The 16,777-nt window shown below is 46.6% G+C and overlaps 2 protein-coding genes across 2 annotated transcripts in view; one reads left to right on the forward strand and one right to left on the reverse strand.

The window, feature by feature from the left end:
• The window catches only part of LOC115113677 (transcription factor Maf-like), a 160,249-nt gene that overhangs the window by 81,524 nt on the left and 61,948 nt on the right, over window positions 1–16,777 (reverse strand). The window lies entirely within an intron of this gene.
• The window catches only part of LOC135565518 (uncharacterized), a 44,023-nt gene continuing 40,820 nt past the window's right edge, over window positions 13,575–16,777 (forward strand). Inside the window, exon 1 of the mRNA XM_065012565.1 lies at window positions 13,575–13,676. Coding sequence (XP_064868637.1) covers window positions 13,575–13,676 — 102 coding nt within the window. The remainder of the gene's footprint in view (window positions 13,677–16,777) is intronic.

Here is a 16,777-nt window from a genome sequence, read left to right on the forward strand (position 1 = left end):
CACACACACTGCACCATGTAATCAGTAATCAGTCCAGAGACATAGACCCTGCACTATGTAATCAGTCCAGAGACATAGACCCTGCACCATGTAATCAGTCCAGAGACACACACACTGCACCATGTAATCAGTAATCAGTCCAGAGACATAGACCCTGCACTATGTAATCAGTCCAGAGACATAGACCCTGCACCATGTAATCAGTCCAGAGACACACACCCTGCACCATGTAATCAGCAATCAGTCCAGAGACATAGACCCTGCACTATGTAATCAGTCCAGAGACATAGACCCTGCACCATGTAATCAGTAATCAGTCCAGAGATATAGACCCTGCACCATGTAATCAGTAATCAGTCCAGAGACATACACCCTGCACTATGTAATCAGTCCAGAGACATAGACCCTGCACCATGTAATCAGTAATCAGTCCAGAGATATAGACCCTGCACTATGTAATCAGTAATCAGTCCAGGGACATACACCCTGCACCATGTAATCAGTAATCAGTCCAGAGACATAGACCCTGCACTATGTAATCGGTAATCAGTCCAAAGACATACACCCTGCCCTATGTAATCAGTCCAGAGACATAGACCCTGCACCATGTAATCAGTCCAGAGACATACACCCTGCACCATGTAATCAGTAATCAGTCCAGAGACATACACCCTGCACTATGTAATCAGTCCAGAGACATACACCCTGCACCATGTAATCAGTCCAGAGCCATACACCCTGCACCATTTAATCAGTCCCAGAGTCATAGACCCTGCACCATGTAATCAGGCCAGAGACACACATTCTGCACCATGTAATCAGTAATCAGTCCAGAGACATAGACCCTGCACTATGTAATCGGTAATCAGTCCAGAGACATACACCCTGCACTATGTAATCAGTCCAGAGACATACACCCTGCACCATGTAATCGGGCCAGAGACACACACCCTGCACCATGTAATCAGTAATCAGTCCAGAGACATACACCCTGCACCATGTAATCAGTCCAGAGCCATACACCCTGCACCATTTAATCAGTCCCAGAGACATAGACCCTGCACCATGTAATCAGTAATCAGTCCAGAGACATACACCCTGCACCATGTAATCAGTAATCAGTCCAGGGACATACACCCTGCACCATGTAATCAGTAATCAGTCCAGAGACATACACCCTGTACCATGTAATCAGTAATCAGTCCAGAGACATACACCCTGTACCATGTAATCAGTAATCAGTCCAGAGACATACACCCTGCACTATGTAATCAGTCCAGAGACATACACCCTGCACTATGTAATCAGTAATCAGTCCAGAGACATACACAATGCACCATGTAATCAGTAATCAGTCCAGAGACATACACCCTGCACTATGTAATCGGTAATCAGTCCAGAGACATACACCCTGCACTATGTAATCGGTAATCAGTCCAGAGACATACACCCTGCACCATGTAATCAGTCCAGAGACATACACCCTGCACCATGTAATCAGTCCAGAGACATACACCCTGCACCATGGAATCATTCCAGAGACACACACCTTGCACCATGTAATCGGTAATCAGTCCAGAGATATATACCTGCACCATGTAATCAGTCTAGAGACATACACCCTGCACCATGTCATCATTCCAGAGACATAAACCCTGCACGATGTAATCAGTAATACGTCCAGAGACATAGACCCTGCACCATGTAATCAGTAATCAGGCCAGAGACACACACCCTGCACCATGTAATCAGTAATCAGTCCAGAGACATACACCCTGCACCATGTAATCAGTCCAGAGATATAGACCCTGCACCATGTATTCAGTAATCAGTCCAGAGACATAGACCCTGCACCATGTATTCAGTAATCAGTCCAGAGACATAGACCCTGCACCATGTAATCAGTAATCAGTCCAGAGACATACACCCTGCACCATGAAATCAGTAATCAGTCCAGAGACACACACCCTGCACCATGTAATCATTCCAGAGACATAGACCCTGCACCATGTAATCAGTCCAGAGACATACACCCTGCACCATGTAAGTCGCTCTGGATAAGGGCGTCTGCTAAATGACTTAAATGTAAATGTAAATGTAATCAGTAATCAGTCCAGAGACACACACCCTGCACCATGTAATCATTCCAGAGACATAGACCCTGCACCATGTAATCAGTCCAGAGACATACACCCTGCACCATGTAATCAGTCCAGAGACATACACCCTGCACCATGGAATCATTCCAGAGACACACACCTTGCACCATGTAATCGGTAATCAGTCCAGAGATATACACCTGCACCATGTAATCAGTCTAGAGACATACACCCTGCACCATGTCATCATTCCAGAGACATAAACTCTGCACGATGTAATCAGTAACACGTCCAGAGACATAGACCCTGCACCATGTAATCAGTAATCAGGCCAGAGACACATACCCTGCACCATGTAATCAGTAATCAGTCCAGAGACATACACCCTGCACCATGTAATCAGTCCAGAGATATAGACCCTGCACCATGTATTCAGTAATCAGTCCAGAGACATAGACCCTGCACCATGTAATCAGTAATCAGTCCAGAGACATACACCCTGCACCATGTAATCAGTAATCAGTCCAGAGACACACACCCTGCACCATGTAATCATTCCAGAGACATAGACCCTGCACCATGTAATCAGTCCAGAGACATACACCCTGCACCATGTAATCAGTCCAGAGACATACACCCTGCACCATGTAATCAGTCCCAGAGACATGCACCCTGCACCATGTAATCAGTCCAGAGATATACACCCTGCACCATGTAATCAGTCCAGAGACATACACCCTGCACCATGTAATCAGTAATCAGTCCAGAGACATACACCCTGCACCATGTAATCAGTAATCAGTCCAGAGACATACACCCTGCACCATGTAATCAGTAATCAGTCCAGAGACATACACCCTGCACCATGTAATCAGTCCAGAGACATACACCCTGCACCATGTAATCAGTCCAGAGACATACACCCTGCACCATGTAATCAGTCCAGAGACATACACCCTGCACCATGTAATCAGTCCAGAGACATACACCCTGCACCATGGAATCATTCCAGAGACACACACCTTGCACCATGTAATCGGTAATCAGTCCAGAGACATACACCCTGCACCATGTAATCAGTCCAGAGACATACACTCTGCACCATGTAATCAGTAATCAGTCCAGAGACAAAGACCCTACACCATGCACTCAGTCCTGAGACACACACCCTGCACCATGTAATCATTCCAGAGACATACACCCTACACCATGGAATCATTCCAGAGACACACACCTTGCACCATGTAATCAGTAATCAGTCCAGAGACATACACCCTGCACCATGTAATCATTCCAGAGATATACACCCTACACCATGCATTCAGTCCTGAGACACACACCCTGCACCATGTAATCATTCCAGAGATATACACCCTACACCATGTACTCAGTCCCGAGACACACACCCTGCACCATGTAATCAGTTCAGAGACATACAAGAGACACTTGATCTTTGATACCAGTCTAACTGCACTGTTCTAGGAGATAACCACAGACCAGAGAAGGCCTTTCCTCACCCACACACACCATGCACTCAGTCCAGAGACACACACCCCGCATCATGTAAACAGTCCAGAGGAAGTCATGACCTAAATCATCCTTCTCCTTCAGAATGAAAGACAGAAAAGAAACGGAAAGGAAAAGAAGGAAATGAAAATAGTAAAGCAAGAGACCAGAAAGAGGGGAAAGAAAGATAGATTATGTTGCTGTTCTATAAGTCTCCTTGGGATCTAAGAGGGTGCCAAACCTAGTTTCCTCTGTTCCCCTATCCCCTGTCCCCTCTCACCCTCACCTTTGACCCCACACCCTTCACCAGTGCTGACAATGCCTCGCCCTGCCTTGCCCCTGGCTGCCCAACCCTTCATTGCTATCCGTCTGCTTTTCCACTGGGAGAAACAGGAGCATTGAGGGCCTCCTTGAGTGTCTCCACAACAGGGAGGGAGCTTTAAGCCAGCCACTCCAGGAACTCCAAACTGCTCACACATTCCTGCTCAGGACAAGTGGAGGAGGCTCCAAGGCCACCAGGACTAAAGTGATCCATGAGGCCTGACCAAACCAGAACCCTGCACACCAGATTATGTTACAGTGGAACTGACAGACGGACACGCACACACGCTAAAGCTTCCGATGGCACGCAAGGTGCTGTAGCAGGGCCCAAGTGCAGGATTTATAATGTGGTCACTAACCACTGTACCAGGGTCAGGCTTAAGGATGGAATGTTGTTTCCCCACCACAGGGACACTCATCCACAGCTGAGCAGAGTGTACTATTGATAGAGCCCAGTATTAGGTTTCTCCCCAATTAGTGAGGGGGGAAAGGGTATTATACAGGTATGTGTTCAGACTGGTATTCAGTTCATCATAACACATTCATGCCATTCAAATTGTCACTTGATACAGCATATGGACCCCGGACAAATAAAGACATATCCATTTTTTTCACAATATACATTCATGGCCGCAGTTCAATTTGAGTGAGACTCAATCAACAGTGTGAACATATAATTCAATTAAGGATAATAAAAAGGAGCTTTTGATGTCGTACATCTTATCCACACTTGGACCCAGAGTGAATGTCAGCAGGGACATGGATGTGGAACATTTAATTATATGCTCATCAGAAGAGATAGAGAGAACGAGAGAGAGAACGAGAAAGAGAGAGCAAGAGAGCAAGAGAGAGAGAGGGAGAGAAAGAACAAGAACAAGAGAGAGCGAGAGAAAGAGAACGAAGGAGATAAAAAAGAGAAGGAGGAGAAACACATGGGGACAAACTTACAGCACCTCTAGTGAACATGATACAGGGCTGAGTGATATACAGCGTAACAGCCTACATGCATGCCTCTGTCCCCAACGAAGATGAAGCTTGATCTATGATAAATCGTCTCAGCAAGCCACAACACGATCCTTCTGCCATCTGTGAAGTGTAGGGTTCTCCTTTCCCCTTTCGAGACAAACATACAGGGTCATTGATACCATTGCAGACACACTGGGTTTATGAGAGAGGTGATGCAACGTAGCCGTGTATATTGGGCTGTAAGCAACAGGGAGGAAGATAGTTGTTTTAGAGAGAGAGAGAGAGAGAGAGAGAGAGAGAGAGAGAGAGAGAGAGAGTACAGCTCATGAGAAAGAGAGAGAGAGAGAGAGAGAGAGAGAGAGAGAGAGAGAGAGAGAGAGAGAGTGTGTGTACAGCTCATGAGAAAGAGAGAGAGAGAGAGAGGAGAGAGAGAGAGAGAGAGAGAGAGAGAGAGAGAGAGAGAGAGAGAGAGAGAGAGAGAGAGAGAGTACAGCTCATGAGAAAGAGAGAGAGAGAGAGAGCGTAGAGAGAGAGCGTAACAGAACAGAACAGAGCTGGTCCGAGGGCAGAGAAATGGTGTGATTCAGGAGAAGCCTGTATCCAGTACTTGTGCTTGGCAGCCTGTGTGATCAATATAAATAGCACCAAATGAGCTGTTATAAAAATGTTGAGAGTTGTAAATGATCCCCAAAGACAAAACTGGAGCAGCACTGAGCACACACACACACACACACACACACACACACACACACATATACACACACACACACACATATACACATCCGCACACACCTTACGTAATAAAAAGACTCAAACACACACATCGAGAGGCAATGGGATATCGAATGCTTGTTGCAAGCAGACATGGACGCACTCATGCATATATCAAAAGGGAATGTCTTCGTGTGATTGTGAGCTGTGATTGTGTATTTATGAATATTGCTATTGCATGCATTTGTCAAATAAAAAATAATGAATTACTGAAAAATTATCAAATTTGACCAAACCACAAGCATTCACACACACACACACACACACACACACACACACACACACACACACACACACACACACACACACACACACACACACACACACACACACACATACACACGCTGTAGTTGGGCGGACAGTGAAAGGTTGATTGTAGGGTTGGTGTGGGGGGTGGAGTTAAGCTGACAGAAGGCAAGTGCCTGCCCTGTGGCCTTAGGGTGGAGGGATCAGATACACTGCCCTGTGTTGTCGGTAAGTGCGACTGCACACAACCTTTACAGCACTGTGAGGACCTGAGGGCTTCATAATTGAAAACGCTTGGGTGAAGCGGAATATCTGAAAGTTCTGCTGGTGTACAGCAATCTTTAAGTCATACCACAGATTCTAGGCCATTCCAAGATATTTAAATGTTTCCCCTTAAACCACTCACGTGTTGCTTTAGCAGTATGCTTAGGGACATTCTCATGCTGGAAGGTAAAACCTCCGTCCCAGTCTCAAATCTCTGGAAGACTGCAACAGGCTTCCCTCAAGAATTTCCCTGTATTGGCCTCCTGGGTGGCGCAGTGTTCTCTGCCACCAGATATTCTGGGTTCGAGCCCAGGCTCTGTCGCAGCTGGCCGTGACCGGGAGGTCCATGGGACGACGCACAATTGTCCGGGTTAGGGAGGGTTTGGCTTGCAGGGATATCCTTCTCTCATCACGCACTAGTGACTAGTGCACGCTGACCAGGTTGCCAGGTGTACGGTGTTTCTTTTGATACATTGGTGCGGCTGGCTTCCGGATTGGATGTGCATTGTGTGAAGAAGCAGTGCGGCTAGGTTGGGTTGTGTTTCAGAGGACGCAAGGCTCTCGACCGTCGCCTCTCCCGAGTCTGTACGCGAGTTGCAGCGATGAGACAAGACTGTAACTACTACCAATTGGGGAGAAAAAATAATTTCCCTGTATTTAGCGCCATCCATCATTCCTTAAATTCTGACCAGTTTCGCACTCCCTGCCGATGAAAAATAACCCCACAGCATGATGCTGCCACCACCATGTTCCACTGTGGGCATGGTGATGAGAGGTGTTTGGTTTGCACCAGACATAGCGTTTTCATTGATGGCCAAAAAACTCTATTTTAGTCTAATCTGACCAGAGTACCTTCTTCCATATGTTTGGGGAGTCTCCCACATGCCTTTTGGCGAACACCAAACATGTTTGCTTATTTTTTTCTGGCCACTCTTCCGTAAAGCTCAGCTCTGTGGAGTGTACGGCTGAAAGTGGTCCTATGGACAGATACTCCAATCTCCTCTGTGGAGCTTTGCAGCTCCTTCAGGGTTATCTTTGGTCTCTTTGTTGCCTCTCTGATTAATACCCTCCTTGCCTGGACCGTGAGGTTTGGTGTGCGGCCCTCTATTGGCAGATTTGTTGTGGTGTCATATTTCTTCTGTTTTTTAAATAATGGATTCAATGGTGCTCCATGCGATGTTCAAAGTTTAAGATATTTTTTTATAACCCAAGCCTGATCTGTACTTCTCCAGAACTTTGCCCCTGACCTGTTTGGAGAGCTCCTTGGTCTTCATGGTGCCACTTGCTTGGTGGTGCCCCTTGCTTAGTGGTGTTGCAGACTCTGGGGCCTTTCAGAACAGGTGTATAAATACTGAGATCATGTGACAGATAATGTGACACTTAGTTAAAAATTCCACCTGTGTTCAATCTAACTATGTGACTTCTGAATGTAATTGGTTGCATCAGATCTAATTTAGGGCCTTCATAGCAAAGGGGGTGAATACATATGCACACACCACTTTCCCGTTAATTCTTTTTTAGAATTGATTTAAACAAGTAATTTTTTTCCATTTGACTTCACCAATTTGGACTATTTTGTATATGTCCATTACATGAAATCCAAATGAAAAATCGATTTAAATTGCCCGTTGTAATGCAACAAAATAGGAAAAACGCCAAGGGTATGAATACTTTTATAAGGCACGGTATGCCCAATGTCCACTGTATGCCCAATGTCCTTGCCCTAACTGATTGGACAGGTGGAATCACTGCAGAAGTTTTAGAGAGAGTTTAGGCCAAATTGATAATGCTTATCCACTGTTTCCAGATCAGTGAGGACCAGGAGATATGATAATCACGAAGTGATATATCAGGACTAAGCCCTAGATTAAAGAGAAAGAAGAGAGTAGAAGAGGAAGGATGAGAAGAAGGCAAAATGAAGTGCTGCGCTGGCACTTTCTCCACACAAAAACTTTTCTAATGCATATGCGTCCCCTAAATTCCTCTTAAAATGAAAAGCGGTGCACCTTGAGCGACTTCATTCGTAGATATCTTTCCAACAAACTTTTGAGGTAAACCCCCCCCCACCAAAAAAACCCAAGAAAGACTGAATTAATGAGTGTGGTCTATTCCGGCTGACAAGAGCAGAGTGGTGCGTAACCGTTGGAAGCCTCTCTCCTTAGCCAGAGTGCTCGCGGTGATGGTCGCTAGCTGACGCTACCAGTCATCCTGAGCTATCATCACACAGACTGGCTAATGAGCATTAGCGCTTAGAGACGCACACAGGTGAAAGACAAACACACACGGGGGGAGGAGAAAGGAACCTCCCGAGGATATGCTCTAACTTTCTAATATAAATCCCCTTTTCTTTTCTCCCTCCTTTCTTTTCCCCCTACGGACCATTAGCCAGTATATCCCTCCCTTTATCCCTCCCTCCCCTCCTCCCTCCTTTTCTTTCAGCGCGGTGCAATTAACGTCTCTCATCGAATATTGAAGGTATAAAGACAAATGGGTCTTTTTAGCCGATTCTCTTCCGCTAAGACCAGTCCTCCGCTGAGGGATGGCTGAAGGCTTCGACTAAATCAGGAAGCTGAGCTAACTGCACTTAGAGCCAAACAATCACTGATCATTTATTTAGTCCTTCTTATTTATTCTGCCTGGCATGTTGTGTTGCTCTGAGGTGTGATTATAAGGCACTGTGATTAGATGATATTGTCATGTGATTTCTACGCAGCTTGTTATGGGGGAAACGGATTAAAGCTCATCTCCAAAGATGAAGTTTTATTATACCTTAGAAATGCTTAGGATAAAAGCGTCTGCTAAATGGCATGTGGAATGAAGAGATTTCTTTTAAACATTACTTTATCACATCAGATTTGTTGAAATATAAAATAAAACAGAAGTTCCTACTATTTCATTTTATTATGACCATATTTTTGTCTGTATTACTCTAAATGCTTTTCTAAGCTTTCTTGTAGTAAAATGAGCCCTAAAGAATATGTGTGGCCCATGTATTAAGTACAGTGCCAGGACCAGTATAGAACAGAACATTGTAGCAGTAGTCCTGGGCAGTATTCCTGGTCAGTAGTCCTGTGGGTGTTGTGGCTGGTGATGGCCATTGGCAGGGCAGAGGGAGGGAGACTGGTCTGGTATAACCCAGGCCAGCAGACACTCCCAGGACCTAACACTCCCCTCAGCCAACCTGACCCATGGCCAGCCCAGCATTAGCCATAAACCCACTATGCCCTACGGCAGCATAATCAGCCATGATCCTGATTAACACAAGCCTGCTTCAGCCACACATAAACAATGGAGAACACAGACGTAAAAAGGAGCACACACATTACAGTCATCCGTTCTCTCACGGGCTTGATACCCGGGCACGGCTCACATCATTTCATTCTATAAATACATTTACAGCATGGACTTATCAGATCCTGGCATGGCCTCACCCCAGCACATCTGGCCTGTGACACAAGGCTATGGAGACAAGCTATGGGGCAGAGCTTTCACTTTTTTTAACCTTTGTTTAACTAGGCAAGTCAGTTAAGAACAAATTCTTATTTACAATAACAGCCTAGGTATAGTGGGTTGTTCAGGGGCAGAACGCCAAGTTTATACCTTGTCAGCTCGGGGATTCGACCTAACAACCTTTCAGTTACTGGCCCAATGCTCTAACCACTAGGCTACCTGCCACCCCTGAAGCAATTAGGGGAAGGCTATGGAGACGGGCTGTGGGGCAGGGCTATGGGAAAAGACTATGGAGACGGGCTATGGGGCAGGGCTACGGGGAGGTCTATGGGGCAAGGCTACGAGGAGGGCTATGGAGACGGGCTATGGGGCAGGGCTACGGGGAGGGCTATGGGGCAAGGCTACGAGGAGGGCTATGGAGACGAGCTATGGGAAAAGGCTACGGGGAGGGCTATGGGGCAAGGCTATGAGGAGGGCTATGGAGACGGGCTATGGGAAAAGGCTACGGGGAGGGCTATGGGGTAGGGCTATGGGGTAGGGCTATGGAGACGGGCTATGGGGTAGGGTTATGGAGACGGGCTATGGGAAAAGGCTACGGGGAGGGCTATGGGGCAGGGCTATGGGGTAGGGCTATGGAGACGGGCTATGGGGTAGGGTTATGGAGCAAGGCTACGGGGAGGGCTATGGGGCAGGGCTATGGAGCAAGGCTACGGGGAGGGCTATGGGAGGGCTATGGGGCAGGGCTATGGAGCAAGGCTACAGGGAGGGCTATGGGAGGGCTATGTGGCAGGGTTATGGAGCAAGGCTACGGGGAGGGCTATGGGAGGGCTATGGGGTAGGGTTATGGAGCAAGGCTACGGGGAGGGCTATGGGGCAGGGCTATGGAGCAAGGCTACGGGGAGGGCTATGGGAGGGCTATGGGGCAGGGCTATGGAGCAAGGCTACGGGGAGGGCTATGGGGTAGGGCTATGGAGACGGGCTATGGGGTAGGGTTATAGAGCAAGGCTACGGGGAGGGCTATGGGGTAGGGCTATGGAGACGGGCTATGGGGTAGGGTTACGGAGCAAGGCTACGGGGAGGGCTATGGGGCAGGGCTATGGAGCAAGGCTACAGCGAGGCTTATGGGGCAGGGTGAGAGGAGAATACATTCCCTTGGCCCAAATCTCTTTGGCGCTCAGCTGATGTTTTTATTGCCTCTCTCTCTGTCGGACATTCTGCTGGCCCTGAGTGCTGGTATTTGACTTACACTGGTTAATTAATGAAAGGGATAAAACATGTTAAGGTTTCAGCTAGGAGCAGGGAGGCAATATGAGCCCAGAGACAGCTGATTCAGATATGTAGAAGCCTTCAGATAATACACACCAAACATTAAAACCAGTAACACAACATTCCTCTGTGCTTCAAGTGCAAACAGTACAGCAATAATTAGCTGTGTTGAATGAATCTCAGTGTAAGTCAGTCGATGGTAGACTTGTGAGCTATATATATTTCAGGCCTCTTTGTCAAGAACTGACCCCAAACAAATCTCTCCCCTAAACAACCAGTTGAGATGCTGACAGAGGAACTATAACCACTAGTAGACCTGATTGGTGTGTGTGTGTGTGCGTGTGCGTGTGCGTGTGCGTGTGCGTGTGCGTGTGCGTGTGTGTGTGTGTGTGCGTGTGCGTGCGTGTGTGTGCGTGTGTGTGCGCGTGAGTGTGTGTGTGTGTGTGTGTGTGTGTGTGTGTGTGTGTGTGTGTGTGTGTGTGTATGTGTGTGTGTGTGTGTGTGCGTGTGCGTGTGTGTGAGAGACAGGCTAAAAGAGAAGAGAGGAACAGGAAGAGGAGAATTGATTTGCACTACAGAGACCTCTTTTGTGAGATAGGGTGATATTGGTATTATCTCTGAGTGTTTTGGAGAGGTAACCAATAATAAAAGACATGTAACTTGTCTTCCCCTACCTCCCACCACATCCTCTCACACAGCCCTGTGCTGCGACAAGGCTCATGCACACACACTCGTGTGTACGTTCGCTCACACACAGAGCCAGTTCCAGGAAGTCACGTCGTCCTGTGTGTGATTGTCAGGACGCAGCAAGCAGCTACTTATCAACCTCCACTTGATCTGAATAGATTCAGTTGTTTCTGATTGATCACAGACATCATTCAGACACAGTTAGTCTAACTGATTGGAGGAGTGGAGAGTGTGAGAAGAGGTGTAGTATTACAGGCAGTCTTTAGGCCAATGCAGGCCCCACTCGGAACCTGGCTTTCGCCTTCACTATCTCCCCCATGAATGTTTAATGTCTTGGGGCCAGCATGCGGCCCTGGTCTGGGCTGGCAGGCTGACAGAGTGGGTCAACACTGGAGCCATTGAGGTGGAGGGGGACCACAGGGACGTGGGGGGGGGGGTGACGGGATGAGGGTTAGTCAGAGCTGTCACGCAAGGCGTCTGGCGGCCTGGGGAGGGGTCAGATGCCTTGCATGACGCTAGTAAGACCTGAACTCAAACATAGATGCCACTAGCTACCATATAGGATAGACACTCACACAGACAGCCTATAGGATAGACATACATATAGACAGCCTTTAGGATAGACATACATATAGACAGCCTATAGGATAGACATACATATAGACAGCCTATAGGATAGACATACATATAGACAGTCTATAGGATAGACATACATACATACAGACAGCCTATAGGATAGACATATATACAGACAGACAGCCTATAGGATAGACATATATACAGACAGACAGCCTATAGAACAGACATACTGTACATACAGTTGAAGTCGGAAGTTTACACACACTTAGGTTGGAGTCATTAAAATTAATTTTCAACAGCTCCACACATTTCTTGTAAACAAACTATAATTTTGACAAATAGGCTAGGACATTACTTTGTGCATGACACAAGTCACTTTTCCAACAATTGTTTATAGGCAGATTATTTCACTTATAAATCACAATTCCAATGGGTCAGAAGTTTACATACACTAAGTATTGTTGCTTCCAGCCTATAGACAGAGACTAAAACAGGAAGCTCCCGCGCTCAGGAGCGCTGGTCAAGATTGCTTCGATCACGTGGACTGGGATATGTTCTGCATTGCGTCAAACAACAACATTGACAAATACGCTGATTCGGTGAGCGAGTATATTAGCAAGTGCATCGGTGATGTCGTACCAACAGCAACTATTAAAACAAACCCAAACCAGAAACCGTGGATTGATGGCAGCATTTGCGTGAAACTGAAAGCTCGAACCCCTGCTTTTAATCCGGGCAAGGTGCCCGGAAACATGATTGAATACAAACAGTGTAGCTATTCCCTCTGCAAGGCAATCAAACAAGCTAAGCGTCAGTATAGAGACAAAGTAGAGTCACAATTCAACAGCTCAGACACAAGAGGTATGTGGCAGGGTCTACAGCCAATCACGGACTACAAAAAGAAAACCAGCCCCGTCGTGGACCAGGATGTCTTGCTCCCAGACAGACTAAACAACTTCTTTGCTCGCTTTGAGGACAATACAGTGCCACCACTACCAAAAGCTGTGGACTCTCCTTCACTGCAGCCGACGTGAGTAAAACATTTAAACGTGTTAACCCTCGCAAGGCTTCAGGCCCAGACGGCATCCCCAGCCACGTCCTCAAAGCATGCGCAGACCAGCTGGCTGGTGTATTTACGGACAGTCTGCTGTTCCCACATGCTTCAAGAGGGCCACCATTGTTCCTGTTCCCAAGAAAGCTAAGGTAACTGAGCTAAACAACTACCGCCCCGTAGCACTCACTTCCGTCATCATGAAGTGCTTTGAGAGACTAGTCAAGGATCATATCACCTCCACCCTACCTGACACCCTAGACCCACTCCAATTTGCTTAGCACCCCAACAGGTCCACAGATGATGCAATCGCAACCACACTGCACACTGCCCTAACCCATCTGGACAAGAGGAATACCTATGTGAGAATGCTGTTCATTGACAAGAGCTCAGCATTTGACACCATAGTACTCTCCAAACTCGTCATCAAGCTCGAGACCCTGGGTCTCGACCCCGTCCTGTGCAACTGGGTACTGGACTTCCTGACATGCCGCCCCAAGGTGGTGAGGGTAGGTAACAACATCTCCACCCCGCTGATCCTCAAACCTGGGGCCCCACAAGGGTGCGTTCTGAGCCCTCTCCTGTACTCCCTGTTCACCCACGACTGCATGGCCATGCACACCTCAAACTCAATAATCAAGTTTGCAGACAACACTACCATGGTAGGCTTGAATACCAACAACGACGAGACGGCCTACAGGGAGGAGGTGAGGGCCCTCGGAGTGTGGTGTCAGGAAAATAACCTCACACTCAACGTCAACAAAACAAAGGAGATTATCGTGGACTTCAGGAAACAGCAGAGTGAGCACCCCCATATCCACATCGACGGGACAGTAGTGGAGAGGGTAGTAAGTTTTAAGTACCTCAGCATACATATCACGGACAAACTGAATTGGTCCACCCACACAGACAGCGTGGTGAAGAAGGCACAGCAGCGCCTCTTCAACCTCAGGGGGCTGAAGAAATTTGGCTTGCCACCAAAAAAAAGCACTCACAAACTTTTACAGATGCACAATCGAGAGTATCACCTGGTACGGCAACTGCTTCGCCCACAACCGTAAGGCTCTCCAGAGGGTAGTGAGGTCTGCACAACGCATCACTGGGGGCAAACTACCTGCCCTCCAGGACACCTACACCACCCGATGTCACAGGAAGGCCATAAAGATCATCAAGGACAACAACCACCCGAGCCACTGCCTGTTCACCCCGCTATCATCCAGAAGGTGAGGTCAGTACAGGTGCATCAAAGCAGGGACCGAGAGACTGAAAAACAGCTTCTATCTCAAGGCCATCAGACTGTTACACAGCCACCACTAACATTGAGTGGCTACTGCCAACATACTGACTCAACTCCAGCCACTTTAATAATGGAAAAATTGATGTAAAGAATTGATCACTGGCCACTTAATATAATGTTTACATACCCTACATTACTCACCTCATATGTATATACTGTACCCTATACCATCTACTGCATCTTGCCATCTTGATGTAATACATGTATCACTAGCCACTTTAAACAATGCCACTTAATATAATGTTTACATACCCTACATTACTCATCTCATATGTATATACTGTACTCTATACCATCTACTGCATCTTGCCATCTTGATGTAATACATGTATCACTAGCCACTTTAAACAATGCCACTTAATATAATGTTTACATACCCTACATTACTCATCTCATATGTATATACTGTACTCTATACCATCTACTGCATCTTGCCTATGCCGTTCTGTACCATCACTCATTCATATATCTGTATGTACATATTCTTCATCCCTTTACTATTGTGTGTATAAGGTAGTTGTTGTGAAATTGTTAGGTTAGATTACTCGTCGGTTATTACTGCATTGTCGGAACTAGAAGCACACATATTTCACTACACTCACATTAACATCTGCGAACTGTGTGTATGTGACAAATACAATTTGATTTGATTTGATTTAGGATAGACATACATACATACAGACAGCTTACAGGATAGACATACATACAGACAGACAGCTTACAGGATAGACATACATACAGACAGACAGCCTATAGGAAAGACATACATACAGACAGAGCGATAGATCGATAGACATACAGACAGCCCATTGGATCGATAGACATACAGACGACCTATTTCATAAATAGAGACAGAGGCTACAGGACAGGTCGAGACAGGACATAGAGAAGCAGGAGCATGAAACTACAGGACAGAAAATGACAGAGAGACGTAGACAGAGAAAAGATACAGATGGTGGCGATAGAGAAGCAGACTGAAGGAACAACAGAGAAGAGCTAGAGGAGTGACAAGGAGACATAGACAGAGAAAAGATACAGATGGTGGCGATGGAGAAGCAGACTGAAGGAACAACAGAGAAGAGCTAGAGGAGTGACAAGGAGACATAGACAGGTCATGGCCTATAGCAGAAGGAAGAGCCTACAAGATACACAAATACACATGATACACAAAGCATGTTATGTTTTGAGACAACTTATCAGCGGGAAGGGGGAAATCAGGAAATATCTGCTTCTTTTATGTGCTAGAAACACCACCCTTCCAAACACACTAGCCAAACCTACACACATACACCCTCCTACACCAAACACATCACCACAAACACACACATCATCCCAACCTACACACAGCAACTCGGCCGTCCCACTCGCAGAGGGCACGGGGTGATCCAGGCTTTTTATGACAATTATTGATCCTCCGGAGCGCAGAAAAACTATCCCCAGACAGACAACAGAAATAACTGTAACCATATAACAGCTTCCTGCTTAGGGAACGGATCCCAGCGCTGCGGGGCCCACGTGGCGGCTATTCCTGGAGACACACATAATCCAGGGACCAGGGCAAGGAGTGGACAGAGAGGGATGGAGGGAGAGGAGAGGAGAGAAGAGGAGAGGGGAGGAGAGGGTAAGAGAGGGGAAGGTTACAGAGAAGTGTAGGTTAGTGAGTCTCCCTGTGCTCTGGGAGTCACTGGCTCCATCAGTGCTTCCTTCCATCCCGGGTTGAAAAATGAGCCTTTCCTGCTTTTCCGTTCACTTAGAGGCTTTCACTGTGATTGTTTACGTGCAGCTCCTTTCCCTCACCATATGTTCCGTCTCACTTTTAATTAGGATAATACGCATGTCTTTGTCTTGCGTAGTCCATTTATGTAATAACATTTTCTCTATGCCACATTTTTCTCCCTCTCTTTTTTCCATCTAATCAAATATTAGATAAATACTCCTAAAGAAACAAAAAGTATATTGTCTGAGGTATTACACTGACAATAGAAAAGTGCACAGAGATTAATACAATATGTAGCACATAGAGTTATTTCAAGAGTAGAAGGTAAGATTGGATTCATGGCTTTGTGTGGCTAAGTTTTCTACTGTGATGACAGTGGACAAGATTAGTTCCTATTTCTCCCCCAGAACAATTTGGTAGTGGTGGAGAGAGAGAGGAATTACTATTATAAAGCTGTCTGGGGAGCTGCCGCCCCATCATTAATAGACTGTCACACACAGCAGATCAGCTACAGGGGGAAGTATGTTCCTCGGACAGAGAGAGCGAGAGCAAGAGAG

Source organism: Oncorhynchus nerka, linkage group LG28 (genome assembly GCF_034236695.1).
Source record: "Oncorhynchus nerka isolate Pitt River linkage group LG28, Oner_Uvic_2.0, whole genome shotgun sequence".
Taxonomy (NCBI): Eukaryota; Metazoa; Chordata; class Actinopteri; order Salmoniformes; family Salmonidae; genus Oncorhynchus; species Oncorhynchus nerka.